Source organism: Odocoileus virginianus, chromosome 3 (genome assembly GCF_023699985.2).
Source record: "Odocoileus virginianus isolate 20LAN1187 ecotype Illinois chromosome 3, Ovbor_1.2, whole genome shotgun sequence".
Lineage (NCBI taxonomy): Eukaryota > Metazoa > Chordata > Mammalia > Artiodactyla > Cervidae > Odocoileus > Odocoileus virginianus.
The window spans coordinates 75853118-75874780 of record NC_069676.1 but is presented as its reverse complement, the minus strand read 5'-3'; the positions used below and the strand labels follow the sequence as shown (position 1 = coordinate 75874780).

Genomic DNA, 21663 nt, shown 5'->3' with positions numbered 1-21663 from the left:
CACTATCTGAAGGTCTTGGATTCTATGTCTAGTGTTTATAACTTCCACTAACTCACATTCATGGGTACTTGTTTCCCCACATCTTTTGTAATTATGGTTTATGAGCTGACGGCAGTTTTCTCTTTGAAATTCCTAGGAGGCCTAGATGAGAGTATACACCTTCAGGATCTGTATTTGCTGTTACTAGGAACCATAAGGCACGAGAGGACAATTACAAATAAATTTCACAACTTGGAGACTGCCAGACCACAGGGATAAGACGAATCAGAATAATGAACTGGGGTGTAAGGTTGGCCTGTTATATATTCTTGGAGACTTGGCACCTACAGAACAAAGAAGAGACGAGCTCAAGGTTCTTGCACAGAAGCATCCCCAAAGATGCTGGTTAAACCATATACAATAACAGGGCAGACATTTGGGTAAGAGGCTTTTAGGGTCACTTTTTTCTTGGTGGCAGCAGAAGCCCTCTCCACTTTCACTCACATCCACACCACAAAGGCAAAGAGGCAGGGGATCAACACCCATCAATCACAGCCCCAAGGCAGGCCTCACCCACCACTCTTCCATCCCATTTGTGAGCAGTACTGTGTCTCACTGGACTGAGTAAGATTAGAGTCACCACAGGTGAATGTCTGTAAGCAGACTCATGGATCACGGGAAACCACAAAGAATAAATAGGGCCTTCTCATGTAGTTAATTTCAGGAAGTTCCAGAGTTAAAAATGGCACTTAGTTTTGCTAAAATAAATGAAATGTTAAGTGAAGCAAACATAATATTCTATTACTTTGTCACTTAGAGTAGGGCTATGTGGCGCTAGTGGTAAGGAACCTGCCTGCCAGTGCAGGAGACCTGAGAGATACAGGTTCGATCCCTGGGTGGGGAAGATCCCTTGGAATAGGAAATGACAACCCACTTCAGTATTCTTGCCTGGAGAATCCCATGGACAGAGGAGCCTGATGGGTTACAGTCTATGCAGTCGCAAAGAGTCAGACACGACTGAAGCGACTTAGCATGCACGTATGCATATGAATTAGAGATACAAACGCTAATACTCCAAACATACTGCTGTTACTGCTACTGCTAAGTCACTTCAGTCATGTCCAACTCTGTGAGACCCTATAGAGCAGCTCACCAGGCTCCCCCGTCCCTGAGATTCTCCAGGCAAGAATACTGGAGTGGGTTGTCATTTTCTTCTTCAATGCATGAATGTGAAAAGTGAAAGTGAAGTCGCTCAGTCGTGTCCGACTCCTAGCGACCCCACGGACTGCAGCCTACCAGGCTCCTCCGTCCACGGGATTTTCCAGACAAGAGTACTGGAGTGGGGTGCCATTGCCTTCTCCACTCCAAACATAAGGGTTTACCAAAATAAAAGTCATTTAATTACTCAAGAGAAGGTTCAAGAGGGAGGGGACATGTATATCTATGGCTGATTCATGTTAATGTACGGCAGAAATGAACACAATATTGTAAAGCAATTATCCTCCATTAAAAATCAATAAATTTTAAAAATTATTCAAGAGAAGTAACTATCAGTAAAATATACTTAGTGCTCTAGAAAATTACACAAAAATTTAGTCCTGGACTTACTTCCTAATACCAACAAGCTTCAATTTTCTTAAATATTTATGTGATTTAAATTCCAAGAATAAACTTAGCATGCTTAATTCTCTTAAGCAGCTTTCTAAAAATATAATTGAATTATAAAAGTATTCTTCATTTTTGAGCTAGACAGTGAAGAGCAAGCATTTTATTTTAGGTATTAAAGTTTTCTTCACTTTCAGCTCCTCCTCACTAGAAGATTATACCTTGGTCAAATTAGATTAGAAGCTCCTTGAGAATAGGAACACTGTCTTGTCATTGAGATTAAATTATACAAAATTCTAAAAACTTATTTTATACTACAAAGTGTAAATGGGCACTTGGTCAATCAGAACAGAAAGCTGAGCTTTCTAAATCCCCAGGAGTGGGTCAACTTAAAGCATTAAATAAGAGAAAGGTTGTGATCCAAGCCTGACCACATACAATGACAATGCTCAACTGCTAATGGTTGCATGATTCTGAGAAAGACCCGCACAGAGACTCCACCTACTCACCAGCAGCCCTTGCACATTCTCCTCAAAATCCTGACTACAGCTACAGGCAAAAGACATAAGACATGAAGTATCAGATTCCGGAGAACTGACAGGGACATATACTGGACAACTGACAACATGGGCACACAGCCTCCTTCCTATCACCACCGGAAGCCCCCAGCCAGGTCATCTCCCCAGTCAGGACTGCCTTCTCATCTTTCTAAAACAAGAAGAGGTGAAAAATAAATGCTCCGGAGTCTAACATGGGCTTTCTGGACAGATGGGCTTGAGTTTGCATCTCACTGTCACCTGATCAGGATGCTGGTGAAGGGGTGGTAGCAGAACCATTTAAAAAACAAATATATGTATACGTGTATATGTATATTTTCTCTATACTATTACTTTCTAAAAATAAAACATTGCAAACACACAGAAAACACTCTCCCGCCCGTTTCTCTTTCCCTTTCCTCTCTTCCCAGAAGTAACCATTTTCCTGATGCTATTAAACATTCTTTCTACTTCCTGTTCTTATATTTCTGCCACTTACATCAGAAACCCGAAACAACACACAGTATTACTGTGCGTTACAAAATTTAGATAAATGGGTTATCATGTCATATGTCATAAATATTACTTTTAGGAGATTTATCCATGTTGAAACATGTAGACTTGAGTCATTCATTCTAACTGATATACCGTACTCTAATGTGTGATCAGGTAACTATTTTAGCACTCCCCTACTAATAACCAGGTTGCTTCCAATTCTGGGGTATTATAAAGTCCACAGCCACCTTCTTAACTGTGTGACTGATGCCAGGAACCACACTAACCCTTTATGCAGACCATCTCATTTGGTCCTCATAACATCACTACAGGGTAGGTGGTGCGATTCCCATTTTACAAGTGAAGAAACTAAAGTATTCAAAAGTTCATAACTTGTCCCAAGTGACAGAAATGAGTGAGCAAATCAGAACTCAAGCTCTAGTGTCTCATTTACTCCAAAGCTGTGCTTTCAGATATGCCCCTACGTGCTTTGCTGGATGATCTTGGATAATGAACCTGAATGTCCCTTTTTCTCATCTATAAAACAGAAGCGGTAACCGCTGCCATCTTCTTTCTATGCATTTGATCCTTCTGAGTTTTCATCTCCCACCTCCCTCACGTGGACACTGGTACAGAGAGGAAGAGACCAGAACTCACCTCCCAAGCCTCCAACTGCCCTCCTCCCACCTTGGCTGCTCTTCTTTCCTCAACTCTTAGATCTGGACATCGCCTCCTTTCTGCCAAAATATCTTCCTTTCTTTTTCAGAAAATATGAAATTTCCTTTTCATCCCTAAAATCAATCTAAACATTTTACATAAATACCTACACCTGGACAGATGCAATCCAGAATGTTTTTCAAAGGTAAGGAAGATGAAAGATTTTTCAGAGTGCTGTACCACAGGCATAAAATTACAGAATGTTTGCAATTTACAAATTCAGTGTTCCCTACCATCTCACTTCAGATGTTGAATAAAAATGTGTGACACATTTAAATGATAATCAAAACACTTGTTTCCATTCAAGAGATGAGTACATTTGATCTGTCTGTGCCAAAAAGAGGAAAAATATGAAACAAACTGAGCCTATCTGTTATGGATGAAACTGTGTCCCCTCCAAAAATATGTGTTGAAGCCCTAACCCCCAGTGCCTCAGAATGTGACCCGACTTGGAAGTAAGGTTATTGTAGATGCAATTGGTTAAGATGAGGTCATAATGGAATAGTGTAAACTCCTAATCCAATATGACTATATTCTTACTAAAAGAATGCCGTATGAAGAGAGGAGCACATAGGGAAAATACCACACGAACACAAAGGCAGAGATAAGTATGACACTCTGGACTTCCCTGGTGGTGCGATGGATCGGAAAATGCCTGCTAATGCAGGGGACACGGGTTCCACCCCTGGTCTGGGAAGAGTCCAGATGCCGTGGCGCAACCAAGCCCGTGCACCACAATGACTGAGTACATGCTCTAGAGCCTGTGAACTGCAACTGCTGAAGCCTGCGTGCCCTACAGCCCATGCTCTGCGAAAGAGAAGCCACAGCAATCAGGAGCCCATGCACCACAGCCAGAAAGTAGCCCCAACTCGCCACGGCTAGAGAAAGCCTGTGCAGAGCAATGAAGACTCGGAACTGCTACAAATAAATAAATGAAATTTAAAACACACACACAGGAAAAAAACAAAACGCACTATCCCTTAAAAAAAAAAAAAAAGACACATCTACAAACCAAGTAACACACCAAAGATTGACAACAAACCACCAGAAGTTAGGAGAGAGACACTGAATAGATTCTCCTTCATAGACGCACTGATGCTTTGATCTTGGACTTCTAGCCTCCAGAACTGTGAGACAAATTTATGCTGTTTAAACCACCTAGTTTGTGGTACTTTGTTTCAGCACCCATAATAAACTAACAGACCCATTATGTACTTCAGATTCTACTGGTATGGACTTTAAAAAGCCATACACGAAAATCATGACCTCAAATATTCGTAACCAAACAAAGTCTGACTCAGATGAGTTTAGAGTTATAAGCTAGATTTTTTTACACGATACTTAAAACTAGCTATGCCCAATTCTTGTCACCCAGCCTGGATTCCTTACTAAGTCATATGACTTTCTCTGAGTAACTTCTAATCCTATGAGGGGTTTGACAAGAATGCAAGATGCTGCAACACCATTTCTTCCATGGTTAAATAACACCTTTTCATATCAGACCAAGCAACTATTCCACTAGAAGGGAAGAAATGATTTCTCAGAACCAATTCTGTGGCACTAAAACAAGGAATCATATGGAAAAATAAAAAAAAAACTGCTTCTAAGGGTCTTTTAAATCAAGGAGTTTTTCTGAGAAAAATAAACTTCCCTTACATAGATGTGCTTTTATTTTTAAAGCCTACTTAGAACCCTAAGATTTTTAAATGGATTCATTTGTTCATAATTTCTTGATCACCTATTATATTAAAAGCACTATTAGCCCCATTATGCATTCGGTGTGTGTGTCAGGGGTGAAGGAGTAAGCAGGACAAAATTGAGGGAAGATACCTTTTTATAGGGATGGAGTGGGGATTGAGGGAGAAGGACTTCTCAGAGGCAGGATCTGTTAGATCCTGAATGAGTCATTCTTTTAATTATTCCTTCAATGAGTAATAAATATCCACTTAATAATAATACTACAAAGCTACAGTCATCAAAACAGTATGGTACTAGTACAAAAACAGATGTGTGGATCAACGGAACAGCGCAGACAGCCCAGAATAAGCCCATGCACTTATGGTCAATTAATCTATGACAAAGGGGGCAAGAAAAGACAGTATCCTCAATAAATGGTGTTCGAAAAACTAGATATGACAGGTAAATCAATAAAATTAGAACACACCCTTGAAACATATACAAAAGAAACTCAAAATGGATTCAAAGATCTAAATGTAAGACCTGAAACCATAAAATTCCTGGAAGAGAACCCAGCCAGAACATTCTTCAACTTAACTCACAGCAATATGTTTTTGAATCTGTCTCCCAAGAAAAAGAAAAAAAAGCAAAACTAAACAAATGGGGTCTGATTAAACTTGAAAGCTTTTGCACAGTCAAAGAAACTGACAATAAAACAAAAATACACCCTACTGATTGGGAGGTTATTTGCAACTGACATGACCAATAAGGAGTTAATATCCAAAATACATAAAGAGCTCATACAATTTAATATAAAACAATTTTTAAAATGGGCAGCAGATCCAAATAGACATTTTTCCAAAGGAGATATACAGATAGCCAACAGGCATATGAAAAGATACTCAACATTGCTAATTATCAAGAAATGTGAATCAAACCATATTAAGATCATAACCTCACAACAGTCAAAATGACTATCATCAAAAAGTTAACAAATAAATGTTGGAAAGGAGAAAATGGAACCCTAGTACATCATTGAAATGCCAGGCTGGATGAAGCTCAAGCGGGAATCAAGACTGCTGGGAGAAATATCAATAACCTCAGACATGCAGATGACACCACCCTAATGGCAGAAAGCAAAGAGGAACTAAAGAGCCTCTTGATGAAGGTAAAAGAGGACAGTGAAAAAGACTGTACTCAACATTCAAAAACTGAATATCATGGCATCTGGTCCCATCACTTCATGGCAAATAGATATGGAAAAAAAACGGAAAGTGACAGACTTTATTTTCTTAGACTCCAAAATCCCTGAGGACAGTGACTGCAGCCATGAAATTAAAAGATGCTTGCTCCTTAGAAGAAGAGCTATGACAAACCTAGACAGCACATTAAAAAAGCAGAGACATCACTTTGCTGACAAAGGACCATATAGTCAAAGCTATGGTTTTTCCAGTAGTTATGTAATGTGAGAGTTGGATCATAAAGAAGGCTAAGTGCTGAAGAATTGATGCTTTCGAACTGTGGTGCTGGAGAAGACTCTTGAGAGTCCCTTGGACAGTAAGGAAATAAAATCAGTCAAGCCTAAAGGAAATCAGCTCTAAATATTCACTGGAAGGACTGATGCTAAAGCTGAAGCTCCAATACTGTGGTCACCAGATGCAGAGAGCTGACTCACTGGAAAAGACCCTGGGGCTGGGAAAGATTGAAGACAGGAGGAGAAGGGGACAACAGAGGATGAAATGGTTGGATGGCATCACCAACTCAATGGACATGAGTTTGACCAAACTCGGGGAGATTGTGAAGGACAAGGAAGCCTGGCATGCTGCAGTCCATGGGAATTACAGAGTCGGACAGGACTGAGTGACGGAACAACAGTACACTACTAGTGAGACTGCAAATGGTTGCAGCCAATACGGAAAACAGTATGGAGGCTTCTCACAAAACGAATAACAGAACACCATATGACCCAGTAATTCTACTGCTGGATACACATTTAAGAAAACAAAACTACTAATTTGAAAAGATACATGCACCCCAGTGATCACATGAGCACTATTTAGAAAAACCAACATATGGAAGTAACCTAAGTGTCCACTAACAGATGAACAGATAAAGAATATGTGATGTATATACAATGGAATATTACTTAGCCATAAAAAAGAATGAAATTCTACAATTTGCAAGAATGTGGATGGACCTAGAAAGTATTATGCTTTGTGAAATATGTCAGACAAAGACAAATACTCTCTGCCATCAGTCATATTCAGACTCTAAAAAAGTAAAACATACGTAACAAAACAAAAATAGACTCACAGATTTAGAGAATGAATTAGTGGTTACCCGCTGGGAGATGAAAGAGGGCTGGGCAAGGTAGAAGTATAGGATTAAGAGATATCAACCACTATGTATAGAACAAACAAATAACAAGGATATATTGTACAACACAGGGAATTATATTCATTATTTTGTAATAACTTTAAATTGATTATAATCTATAACAATATTGAACTACTATGTTATACACCTGAAACTAATAAAATATTATAAAGCAACTACACTACTATACTTCAATTTTTTTAAAAAGGACAAAATACTGATGTATACAACACGAATGAACCTTGAAGATATCACACTAAATGAAATAAGATGGTCACAAAAGGACAAACGTTGTGTTATTTCACCTTTGTGGGGTACCCAGAATAGTCAAATTCATAAAGACAGAAAGTAATATGGTGCTTGCTAGAGGTTAGGAAAAGAAGGTAATGAGAAGTTATTCAAGAAAGTGTACTGAGTTTCAGTTTTGCAAGGTGAAAAGGATTCTGAAGATAGACTGTGTTGCGGTTGCACAACAATATTAATGTATTTACTATATTTTCAAATGTACTTCATGAATGTAATATATTTAATGACATGTACACATAAAAATGATTAAGATGATAAATTATACATTATGTATATTTTAAAATAATAACATATTTTGTTTGAAAAGTACAAATGTAGAGAAATGAGCACAGGGGAAAGATACTTATCAAATACTTGTTATAAATGAAACACAAAGTTTTGTCAGACAGATATTAAACAACACTGATAAACAAATATCAATCATAATAAGTCCTATATACTATCCAAGAATGATATGAAGAACATAACTTGGATTAGGAGGTCAAAGGAAAAACCCTTTGAAGAAGCACCACTTTAAATTATAACCTAAAGAATAAAGGAGTTAGCTGTATAAAAACTGAAGAGAGAGTAAGGAACTGGACATGGAACAACAGACTGGTTCCAAATAGGAAAAGGAGTACGTCAAGGCTATATCTTGTCACCCTGCTAATTTAATTTATATGCAGAGTACATCATGAGAAACGCTGGGCTGGAAGAAGCACACGCTGGAATCAAGATTGCCGGGAGAAATATCAATAACCTCAGATATGCAGATGACACCACCCTTATGGCAGAAAGTGAAGAGGAACTAAAAAGCCTCTTGATGAAAGTGAAAGAGGAGAGTGAAAAAGTTGGCTTAAAGCTCAACATTCAAAAAACTAAGATCATGGCATCTAGTCTCATCACTTCATAGCAAATAGATAGGGAACAGTAGAAACAGTGGCAGACTTTATTTTGGGGGGCTCCAAAATCACTGCAGATGGTGACTGCAGCCACAAAATTAAAAGATGCTTGCTCCTTGGAAGAAATGTTATGACCAACATAGACAGCATATTAAAAAGTAGAGACATTACTTTGCCAACAAAGGACCGTCTAGTCAAGGCTATAGTTTTTCCAGTGGTCATGTATGGATATGAAAGTTGGACTGTGAAGAAAGCTGAGCGCCGAAGAATTGATGCTTTTGAACTGTGGTGTTGGAGAAGACTCTTGAGAGTCCCTTGGACTGCAAGGAGATCCAACCAGTCCATCCTAAAGGAGATCAGTCCTGGGTGTTCACTGGAAGGACTGATGCTGAAGCTGAAACTCCAATACTTTGGCCACCTCATGTGAAGTGTTGACTCACTGGAAAAGACCCTAATCCTGGGAGGGATTGGGGGCAGAAGGAGAAGGGGATGGCAGAGGATGAGATGGCTGGATGGCATCACCGACTCGATGGACATGAGTTTGAGTAACTCCAGGAGTTGGTGATGGACAGGGAGGCCTGGCGTGCTGCGATTTATGGGGTCGCAAAGAGTCGGACATGACTGAGCGACTGAACTGAACTGAAAGACCATTTGAGACAAAAAGACGAGTAAATGCAGAGACCGTGAGATGAGAAAAAGTTCTGGGATGCTCAGAAATCAGAGGAAGGCCAGAGTGATCAGAAAACAATGAAAGCACGAATGAAGAGTCAGAATGAAGAGCCATGTTTAATTATTTTAATTTTACCTGAAGCACAATGGAAAGCAAATGAAGATTAAGGCAGGGGAGTGACATAATTCAGTTTTCATTTTCAAAGAGATCAGTTAGTGCTATATTTAAAATGGATGACCAACAAGGACATATTGTATAGCACAGGGAACTCTGCTCAATGTTATATAGCAGCCTGGATGGGAGGGGAGCTTGGGGGAGAATGGATACATGTATACGGATGAGTGCCTTTGCTGTCCACCTGCAACTATGACAGCACTGTTAATCGGCTAAAGCCCAACACACAATAAATAGTTTAAAAAGAGAGATTGGTTAGCAGGATATTGCAACAGTCCCAAGTGGGGAGCTACTGAGAGTTTAGACCAGGGTGATAGTGATCAAAATGGCCAGACATGTACAGACTATGGATATATTTTAGAGATAAAAGCAAAAGCACTTAGGTTGGATGTGGTTGTCAAAAGGAAATGTCCAGAGTAACTCCCAGGTTTCTGGCCCAAGTACGTCACGAGATAGAGGGGCTGGTTCCTAGAACAGGGAAACCAGAAGGAGGAACAGGGTTAAACATGTTAAGTTTGAGATGCTTGTGATACACCTATGTGGTTAGGAGTCTAAGTTGAATATGTAAGCCTGGAGAATAGAGGAAGATAAGGACAAAAGACATAAATTTGAGAATCACTGACATTTTGATATTTAGGGTCACTGGTTTAGGCAAGTTCATTGGAAAGAGAAGGGGAAGGAAGGATAAGAGAAGGAAGAAAACTGAGCTCCTAAGATTCAGACCTCAGGAACTCCAACATTTAAAGACACAGAGAAAGGGACTTCCCTGGTGGTCCAGTGGTTAAGACTTTGCCTTCCAATGCAGGGGGTGTGGGTTTGATCCCTGGTCAGGGAGCTGGAATCCCACATGCCTCACAGCCAAAAGAGGCCAAAACATAAAACAGAAACAATGTTGTAACAAATTAATGAAGACTTTGTAAATGGTCCATATCAAAAAAAAGAGAAAATCTTTAAAAAACAAATTAAAAATAAATACAGAGAAGACGAACAGAGAGCAAAGGAAACTTTGAAGAAGCAGCCAGGAAATTAAGAGGGAAACAAAAATGAGTAGTTTCCATTTTAGAAAAAGGGAACAGACTGTACAAAGGTCCAGAAATAAATTACACCTCAGTGTGTCGTGAGAACTGTAAACAGTGGAGAACAAAACATAATCAGATACACATTTTTTTTTTAATCATCTTTGGGTAGTGCAGACAGAAACAGAGAAGGGCAAGACCAGACGGGTGGAGATATTAGTTTTCTTGATAAACTAAAAGTCTTTACAAAAAGGCTTTCATCTGAGTGTCTTTCATAAAAAGTGATTTTACAAAAAGGCAAGACAATATAATACTACCTCTTACAGAGAGATTATTTTCATCATTAGTCAAAATAATTCCTCCACTAAGAGTGGAGAAACTGATTTCTTAGGTTCCCTTTGTGGTCAATAATCTGTTGTTCTATAAAAGTGTGTATGCATACCTGTATGGGCATGCGCGCGCACGCGCACACACACACACACACACACACACACACACGAGAGCTGCATTTCCAAGAAATCACTCTCTCACTGAAGGAAATATCTCATTTCCAATTTCTTTTGCAACTCATGTGGAACGTTTCCTGAGGCAGAGATGTGCCAGTGGATGTGTGGGTCTGGAAGTGGGGGAGATGATGGTGACAAAGCCATGAGCACATGAAGTTACAGTATGTGCCACGGCCACAGGTAAGATCCTAAGTAGTGTTGAAAGTGAGAAGATGTCCCAGAAGAGAACCACAGGTAACAACAACATATAAGGTGCAGGGGAAAAAAAAGAGGTGGGTTTCCCTTGTGGCTCAGTGGTAAAGAATCCACCTGCCAAGCAGGAGATGCAGGTTTGAATCCTGGGTCAAGAAGATCCCCTGGAGAATAAAATGGCAACCCACTCTAGTACTCTTGCCTGAAAAATTCCACAGACAGAGGAGCCTGGTGGGTTACAGTCCATGGGGTTGCAAAAAAGTCAGACACAACTTAGTGACTAAACAATAACAGAAAAAGAAGTAATCACGGAGAAAGCCAGAACTTACTTTTGTTAATATTTCAAAATACAGAGTAAGTTTTTACTGAATCTTTAATACTACTTCTATGATGACTAGATCTGCCTTGGAAACTAATCTTTTGCCTAAAATATCATTTTAGAGACTCGTGCCACACTTCTCAAAGTTTTCTTTCCCCTGCTCCTACCTGCCCAATCATTACTGTATTTACAAGCAGAATTTGCATTTTGGAATTTGTGGACAAAACCTATAGGGTACATACGATATATATATACATACGTGTACATATATATATATATGAGATTGACACAACTCATCAAAACAAACAGAAGAAATTCAAAGATGGGACCTTGAAAAAATGAATTCAATATAATTTATTTAATTTTAAAAGGTCTTAGGAATAATGGCTTACCAACATGACATTCATTTATAAGAAACCATAGACCTACACTGAAGAAGCTTCCTGCCTAAATTAGAGAACTGATAAAAAGCATAAGTCATAATACATAAGAAGCATAACCTATCTATATGGGCCAATGTGGTTTCAACAGAGTAAAATTTGATCTCAATAACCCAAGTGAATTCTTTGAATCAGTCAAGTAAGTATAGGGTCAAAACCATTTATACTTTCTAGAAAGTTACTAGAAAATCCTGCACCAAAGAGGTCATTTTGCAGAATAAAAAGTAGTGGGAGTGGAAAATCCTCTGAAACTTGAAACAGCTGGTCCTGAATTTATGAACTGATTGCCCTTGGAATTAAAATAGACTAAAAATATAAAATATATGTATATATTTATAAAAATATAAAGGGATTTAAGAGAATTCATGGATGACTGACAAATAATGGGCTCTTGAAAAACAGGGAAATCCACCTTACATCATGCTGAATTCCCTTGTCACCAAAAATTTTTCTACGATCTCACAATAGAAGAAAACTAAGCCCTAAACTAACCTTTGGTTGCCAATGTCAGAAACAGAATATCAGCCTGGATAAACAACTGACATGATCAGCATGGCACCTAATGTTAGCATTAAAACAACAACAACAATGACTATACAGCTGAACAACTGACTTCTCAGCTGAAGATTTTCTCTAGGTATTTGGAATAGGTTGCAAGCGCAACTAAGATTTAACTGGAATTCTTCTGAAGTCAGTTTTAATTGAGTAGACAGCTTAAAGTTTTAAAACTATGACCTAAAATTAAAAGGGCAAAAGAAGCAGCTTTGCGTGCTTGCTTTCAGCTATATACACTTCAGGTTGGTCTAATGTTTGTACTTGAAAGCACTGGAGCTCATTGCATGGAGTGCTTTTTCTCAGCCTTTCTGGGAAGGGAGGATCCCAGAAAGAATATGATCAACCCACAAGGAACATACAACATGGTCTACTGAACTCATCTCAAATTAATCCTCTTTATACAAAACAAGTTTAACAACAGAAATAAAAATTTTCATTTACATGAAAAAGTCTGCTAGTAAGTCTGTTTCTGCTGAATATTTCAACCAATCAAAAAAAAAAAAAAATAGTAAGAACGGTCAGCCAGAAGGCAATGCTTCTTATACTGCTGTCCACAGACTGTCTGCTCGTGTTCCATGAAGCATCTTTATCTTATATGAATCCTGGTCCAAAGCAGAGACTTCCATTTTCAGAATTTCATCTTTACCTAGTCAGTTTCCACTACCTGAAGGTCTCTTTGGTCAAGAAAAGAAATCGTAATAACCACTAAAACCTTAAGTGATTTAGTAATTATCATCATCAAAACAGTATTTTAAAGTCTATGACCAACAGTGACAACATCTGCTATCCTTGCCAAAGATGGCTATTTACTAAGCCAACATAAAATGCAGCCATGAGTGAGGTTGTTGTGCAGTTTAAAAGAGATGATGCACATACAGCCCCTAGCACAGTGCTTGCTGTATGATAAAGAGCTCAAAAATGGCAGTTAGGATTACTGTCTTACTCTATTCCTTACAGCAGCCCTGTGAGAAGGTATTGTACTACTGCAAAGGTGAGAACATGGTGGGCCAGGGGCTGAAGGGCTGAGGCCTTAGTGAGACTGCCTCAGTCGACAGAGCCCACTCATACAACACGAGCACCACCCCCTCTCTGCTCAGTCCACATGGGAAGCTCTTCAGGATGGAGTCAGTGCTGATCTTCCCTTTAGGCTCTGCCCAGTTGTGAAACATTGAGCAAGTTATTGAGGCTCTCTGAATCTCTTTTCTCATTTCAAGGATCTACCTCAGAAGATGGTTTGAGTATTAAATACTGGGTCAGAGCAAAAGCACAATAGATAACAGCATTCAGTCAGTCAATGTTACTGGGACTCCTACTAAGTGAGAGGCACAGGTCACAGCTCCCAAATCTACCTGCATGTCAGAATCATCTAGGGAGCTTTTAAAAATTCCAACTCCCAGGCCACACTGGAGTCCGATTAAGTCACAATATCTGGAGGCAGGACATAGGTGTAAAGTATTTTGAAGCTTCCCAGGTGACTTCAATGTGCAGACAAGCTTGGAGACCACGGTGTTTAGGCTCTAGACTCACCTACCTTTCCTTGAAAGCTCTCTGAGTTTACTCATTCTACTCTCTTAAACACACCTAAGCCCTCTTTCAGATTCCTACTGCTCCTTCTCTAGCTCAAGTTCTCAGAACCTCTCCATGAACTTGCTAACTTGTCCCCTACCCATCACTACTTCTCCATCCCCCTACACCCGCCAGCTCTGATCCATCACTCCCGTGAGCAGAACAACTGGATTAACTTCCTCTGGCTACTAGCTCCTCAGCCTAGCCTGCAAAGCCCTTGACAAAAGGCAGTGCCCCATCTTCCCAGCCCCTCTCTCCCTACACCCTGTGCTACTGATTACCCAAACCAACTGATTGCCTCACTCTCCCCAGGCAGATCTCATGTCTTTCAACTGCAAAGACTCATTCTTGGGAACAAGGAAAAAATCCTCATGATATTAGACAGTCTATCCCCAGCTACAAAGTGAAATCTTCCCCAATTGAAAATAGTGTTCTTATAAACCATGATGACCTTGGTTTTAAGGAGGTTAATGTACCTTTAATTTTATAATTTTATATAATTTCAGATGAAACACAAAAAAGAATTACTTTTACCTTAATTTAAGGAGCGGCTGGGTCACCCACTTCTTTAACTTGCGCCTCCCAAATGAAGTTTTAGTATGGTCTAAAACCCAAAATAAACTTCCTTTTGTTTTCATATCAGTCTAAAAAAGACCAGAAAGCATGTTTTATTAACTCAATGATTGTATTTGGACCAAAATTGCCAGTTGTTCATGTGCCCTAATTATTCCATATACCCCAATTATAATGTTACACATGCTTAGCTTTTATGCTCAAAACAGGTGTTCATACATTAGATGAATGAATGTGTGAGTGTGTATATACATATACACACACACACACAGTCTGCTTCCCAGGTGACACTAGTGGTAAAGAACCCGCCTGCCAATGTAGGAGATGTAAAAGACATAGGTTCAATCCCTAGGTCAGGAAGCTCCTCTGGAGGAGAGTATGGCAACCCACTCCCATATTCTTTCCTGGAGAATCCTATGGACAGAGGAGCCTGGTGGGCTAAGATCCACAGGGTTGCAAAGAGTCAGACACAACTGAAGCAACTTAGCACGCATGCACACATATACACATCCATATAAATACACACAAAGTATTGACATTTTGCATAAGATACAGTTTATGTGTAGTTTTAAACTAACAATAAATTACTGAGAAGTCTCTTTTAAAACATCTGTCCTAAACACCTTAAAAATATAACTGCATCCTTTCCTGCCTTAGGAAAGCACAGTGAAAATAATTTCATGTTCCTTTGGCAATTCAGTATCTCCCACTACCTAAGAGTTGTCATTCTAAAGACAGATAATCTCATGACAACACTCTTTCTCTTCAGGAAAGAAGTGAACATGTACTGTACTCTAGGACTATACACCTGGAGGGTTTGATTTTAGTCTGTTTTATTAAATCTTTAGCAAAAATTTATCTATGCTTTGCTACTTTAAAGTTAAACCATTGAAAAAATTTACAACTAACTAGAGATTATATTTAACTTTAACCAAGGTTTCACTGTAATACAAAATGTCTATTAATAGGTTTGTTTTACTTGGAACATAGAGTTACAATTTTCATCTGAATTTTTTTTACCTTCTCCTTTTCCTTTCTATCAACAAATAGGTACTTACAGAACACCCCCATGCGCTCAGTGGAGTGACTGGCAAGGGTATATTAGGACATGGCCCCTCCCTCGGGCACTCATACCCAAGTGTGGGAGGAAAGACTCCATGAGGACACGCTGTCACCTGGCAGAAGCCAACTCTAAAAGGCGTGCTGCAATCTCTCCAGGCGTTTAAAGCAGGGCACACATGGGAACGACAGTGGTCATGGAAGGTTCTCTGAGGACGAGCTGGGCACACACAGCTGACCTATGGGGGAATCCACATCGGCGACTGCACCATCCCACCCTGAGACAAAAGCCCGACTGCTGGGACCAGAGTGAGGGGTCCCAGGAAGAGCGCGGAGGCGGGGGACCATTTTCCAATGACCGGCATCATTGGAGAGGCACGCTCAGACAGGAGAGGGAGAGGCGGGGAGACCGGAGGCCTGTTACACCTTTGCTCTCTCTGCTAGTCAGACCTCTCCTCATGACCCTTTTCCACTGATCCATGGTGAAGGGGGAGAAAGCTGAAGTGCAAAGACAAGCAGAAGATGTTAACCCTCAGCTTCCACTTCTACAAGGGCCTGAGTCCTAATAAAGAAAGGGATTTTTAAAGGGTATTTTAATGATGGATGATTTTTGCCTTAGGACTCTGATTTTGGAACTGACGCCACTGTGATAGGACCTGAACAGGAAGGATGTGGAAGTACGGAAATCTTGGAATGCTGGGGCTGCGTCTGGAGGCTTTGACTGTGGGCTCTACTCCTACTACTTGTTTCCTGTCTTGGGGATGTATATAGAATTGAAGAGAAAGACTTGCGGGAAAGATGCTCGACTTCCAAATAACAGAATGATATGATAAATATGCTCATGCATAAAAGGAAGGCTGACTTCAGTACATAAAGACACCTGGCAGAGGGAGAAACCTGAGTGAGAGAAATTAGACAGTAATATACAAATCCAAGAGTCAGGAGAGTGAATTCAGCATTTACTTTAATTCACAGCAATAGCAGTGATTCACAGCAGATGGTTCAGCTTTTCTACTACTTACTCAAATGACTTGGAACTACTTTATATTTTTGTTGACTTTATGTTATAATAACATTATTTTTACAATATAGTAGCTCACACTTTCAAGTGATAATTTAATGAATGAAAGAAATAATTTTAATGTCTTTATTATCCTTCACGTTCATCAATAAAGGCAAGTAAGCAATGATGAAAGTTCGTGAAGTGAAATTTTATGTATCTTACAGTTAAATAGAGTATCAGAGAAACTTGTTTTATATGCTGGACAATGAAGTAAGACTATGAACATTTTGACAAAAAGTTATGTAGAAGACAAACATATGTAGAAAAACATAACCAAGCAGATAAAAAAAAAACCCACTGTATATTAATTTCGTACCTTTCCAAACAAATATTTAATATAGAAATTATCAGGACAGCCATATTGCTTCAATCATTAAAAAGCATGCTCTAAAGCTCCCAATGTAATCCCCAAATTTCATGTATTTGATTCTCCAAAAAGTGAGCAGTACAATTACCAAGAGATGTGAGGCAGACCAGCCAGCTGAAGACAATACTGTTTCACCTGCACTGCTAAGAACAGACTGCTGCTTCATCCCACATTTCTTTTTAAAACCATTTTGAATCAAATAGCCCTTATGTTTGCCTGACCTGATTCTGAAGGATTTCCAGGTTCCTTAATGTTGTTCCATTAATTGTCATGAACTCCATTTCACCTGACAACTGTTTAAAATTCCTGTAAAGGAATGAATAAAAGCCATGAGGCAAGTGCATAAAGAAACAGAAAAACAAATTCAGCCGGTAGAAATATTCCAGTAACATTACAACAAAAGTTTTAGCCCTCTGATAGGAAATCAAACCAAAAAAAGCCAAAACAATTTTCATTAGAAGATTGTCTTTCATCAAGAATGGTGCTTCTAGATAAGCCGATGTGAAAGCACAGCCGTTCTCACACCAAAAACTAAAACAAGGAAGGGAAGTAATGGTATTAACAGCTTTTTAGTTTTTTAATTTCCAGTAATAGAATCAAGCACAGTCTTTTAGTATCAGGAAAGCAAGTGGGTGTCTCTTCAGGAAAAACTATGCAATTTGCTAGAAAAATATGTCAAGGTGCTTTAAAATGTCCTCCCTGTTCTTTGGCATGAGATCATCTTGATAAACACTTTAAAAACTCTTTATCAACATTCTGATATGTGCAAATGTTATTTATCTATAATCAAGACCACACATTCATGTGGCTAATGTTTTAGCAGAGTCTAAACTGAAAAAGTAGAAATTATTTCCTTAAGTTCAAAGAATTCACATTTTCCTTATGCTCCTTTAAGTACCCCAAACTAGATTAAAAGTTCAGTAAATTTCAAATAAGCTTGAGTATTGAGTTCAATGTGATTACTAAATGCATGCACAATGCAAACTGCATCCTTGTTAGTCTTTCATGTTAAAAAATATATCAATCAATGCATTACTAATTCAATAATTAATTTCCTTTATAAGTCAGTCCTTTGACATTTCTATCCACAGCACTTATAGACTTGATGGCTCATTTTTCAAAGCAAGGAAAATAACAGCAGGTTACTAAGCTATTTGGAGGGAAAGCATGAATGTTTGCATCATAAAACCAATCCCACTCATCATGGCCCTAATAAGATATAAATTAAGTCCAGTTTCCCAAGCCAGGGATGGAAGAAAGCCTTGATCCAGGAATCTAGAGCCTAGAATCATGGCCAAGGAGCCAGTGTTCATTGAGAGATGCCTTGACTTCTAGATGACTCCCACAGCTAAGGCCCAGAGCCCTGAAAAAGAAGTAACTTGCTGCATATTAGGAACACTACCTAGTGACTGAACATTGTCCTTTGGCAGTGTAATATACCTGTGACAGGTTTACCTAACTTCCAAAAGATGACTTGTTAAAGATGTTCAGAGGCAACTCCAACACTGATAGCAGGTATGTGCAGGCCAGTCTCTCCTTCTTGTAACTGTTAATCTGCCTCACATTACAGAAACTTATGTTCTTCCTTATTAATAGATCTAAGCTCCGTGGAGGCATGGTTTATTTATGCCTTACACATTTTGCAGCACCTGCAGAGTCTAGCAGAAAGTAGATGCTCAGCAAAGGTCTGTCATCTTTCAATGGGGAGGCCAGTTTGGGTTTCTTTGTTTTCCTTTGAGTCATAAAGCCCAGAAATATATGTGAAACATCCAGAGACAATAATAATATGTAAAACATTATTTTTAGGAAGAAACAATTGGGCAGTGATTTGCTATACAACTGACAGATGTTCATACTCCTTCATGGTGAAAAATAGTTGGAAGTACTGCTAGCCTGGCCTCTGAGTTGGTATCCAACCAGGTCTCCTAGGTTTAAATAAAGTCATTTACTTCCCCCTCTCCCGACAGGTTTAAACTACATCCTAGGGGTGATTAATGAACACTTGAGTACCTTAACATATTATTGACCAGAGATGTATTAATGCCACGGGCATAAGTTTCAACAAAAATGCCTCTGTCAAAAAAGTGTTAATCACTTTCAGACACTGAAGGATGCTTAGCTGGCATCAAGAACCCATAATCCAGCAGCACTGACATCTGCACTGATCTTAATAAAAGAGATCAACCACTAGGAATATTAAGTTAGACAGACTGCTATGGCACAATAATTACCAAACAACTAAAAGAACTAACTCTGCTTTCAGGTTTCCCATGTTTGGATGATAAAGTACTCTGGAGTTAGGACTCTTCCTTACAAATACAAAAGAAATTTTCTCTGTCGGTGCCTATTTTCAACAGGAATTATATATATATTTTTGAACTCAGGGATGTATCTGCCAGCATTCCCTAGGAATCTGACAGGAATGATCACTGATTAAGCAACTCTAAATTATCCTTTTGGAAGAAACCAAATTTGATGTGCTTTGAAATAAACCTTATAAACAAGGCCTGGCTAGCATTCACGCTGTGTGAACTTCGACAGAAATCTTCCAAGTAACATGGGAAAATACTTCATTAATATTTCAGACAACAATAATTCACAGGATGTTGTTTCTCCCCCTCAAGTTTTATAATGGGAGAAAAACATTCCTGCTAAAAATTGCCAAAGAAGTTTAAGATTCCATATCACTCCTATTTCAACTTTTAAAAAAATGAAAACCAATCTTTCTGAGTCAGACAAAGGCAGCAAAAGTGTAGACCTTTTGTGAAAGATCAATCCCTTACAAAGATTCTATTTAAATACTGTTAATAGTATTTGAAAATGAAAAGAGAAAAAAAAAAAACCTACCACATGCACCATCTTACATATGAAATCCATAGTATAAAATAATTCTCTACATAGTTTTCAGAGTTCATACATTCACTACTTGTCTAATTTTTGATGGTTAACTTATAAATTAGAAATTGTATCATATTACAAAAATTCAGTTCTATTATAAATTCACTTCTAATTTATTTGCAATTAAAATGAATATCTTTGCATTCCTAAATACTACCAGTAAGCATATTAGAGAAGAAAACAATAAGAAAGATGACTAACAGATCCCCAAGGATTCAGTAGGCGAATACACAGTACTCAGCATACAGTCATATAGCTACGATTTATTGCAATGAAAGGATACAAAGCAAAATCAGAAAAGCACAAAGGTACACAAGGCAAAGCCTGGAGGAAACCAAGGGCAAGCTTCCAAGAGGCCTCCCCTGGCAGAAACACAGAGGATGCACTTAACTATCCCAGAGTGAGCTGTGACAATACGTGTGAAATGTTTACCAGAGAAGCTCATCAGAGACTCAGCACCCAGGATTTTTCATTGGGGGCTGTTTTTACAAAGGCACCTGCTCCTGGGCAGGTGCCAAAATTACAGCTCTCAGAAAGTACGTAGTTGTCCAACATAAACCATACTGTCTGCAGAAATGGTTTAGGCACAGGGAGTCATTCTTACCAAAGAATGCTGAAGACCGGCCCCAAAACCAAGTCCCAGATGCCAGTCAAGAGTCAAGCTTGAAGTAGGGTTTTCTAAGGATAAATGTCTCATCTGGCTTACCATGTTAATCTGTTTTTGCATCTCTCTCTTCAAATTCTGTTTCTCTTAAAAGTATCGGTGTATTCTTTTGTGTTCCTTCCAGTTTACTCTTTATTCCTAAATTGATCTTTTCTGTATATATGTTCATTCTTAAATCTTATCATTTCATTTCAAAGCCTTCCTATTTCTCATCTATTCTCCTTTGTTCTTTCACGTTTAGCATCATTTCCTTAATGTCATTTAGCTCATTTTGAAGTAGTAGGTTATAGTTTTTATTTCATCTGTGAGCATGTCTTTCTGGTATGCATTTATTTTCTATAAGGACATTATCCTCTTCCCCATCCTTTTCTATTATAATTTTATATGGGATTTTCAATTTGATTCTTTTCTCATTGCTAATTTTTAAGTGAAAATTTGTTTTCCATGTTTCAGGACATCGACACTGTTTAGGAAAGCTGCTGCTACTTTATACATCTCCCTCTTCTGTTGTTTTTGTGTGGTATTTAATCATGGAACCTCACCTGCTTTCATTCATAAAAAGATTAAATGCATGAACATTGCTCTTTAGCCACAATTAGAAAACTGGACACATTATATTACATATGTACACACACACACACACACATATATATACATACACATATGTATATAATTGTGTGTTTGTGTATTTTAAATTGTTTTTCAGGCAGCTGAACATCAGGCAGCATAGAACTGTGGTGCCTGAGGGAAGAAAAACAAAAAGCGATAAACACTAGGACTAACTTCTTGGAGAGACCAAGGAAATTAGAAACTGAGACAGAATGTCAGAGATGACAGAGATGCACACAGAGAGATGCAGAAGGGTGAACTCAAGTCTTTGGCCAAGCCCTGATCCTTAAATTGTGGAGGACGTCACATGAGATCACAAGAAACAGTAGGATGAACAAGGACCAGTGTTCACATATGGCTTAGTATAGTTTGTTCACCGACTAATGAGAATGGCTGCTGCTGCTGCTAAGTCACTTCGGT

General features: G+C 38.8%; 1 protein-coding gene across 4 annotated transcripts in view; it reads right to left on the bottom strand.

Moving 5' to 3' along the window:
- Positions 1-21663, bottom strand: part of MSH3 (mutS homolog 3) — a 169861-nt gene that overhangs the window by 100581 nt on the left and 47617 nt on the right. For all 4 annotated transcript variants that reach the window (XM_020875739.2, XM_020875740.2, XM_020875742.2 and 1 more), the window contains exons 11-12: positions 17294-17378; positions 14545-14654 (exon numbers count right to left, since the gene is read on the bottom strand). In XM_020875739.2, the coding sequence (XP_020731398.2) occupies positions 14545-14654; positions 17294-17378 (195 nt within the window). The remainder of the gene's footprint in view (positions 1-14544; positions 14655-17293; positions 17379-21663) is intronic.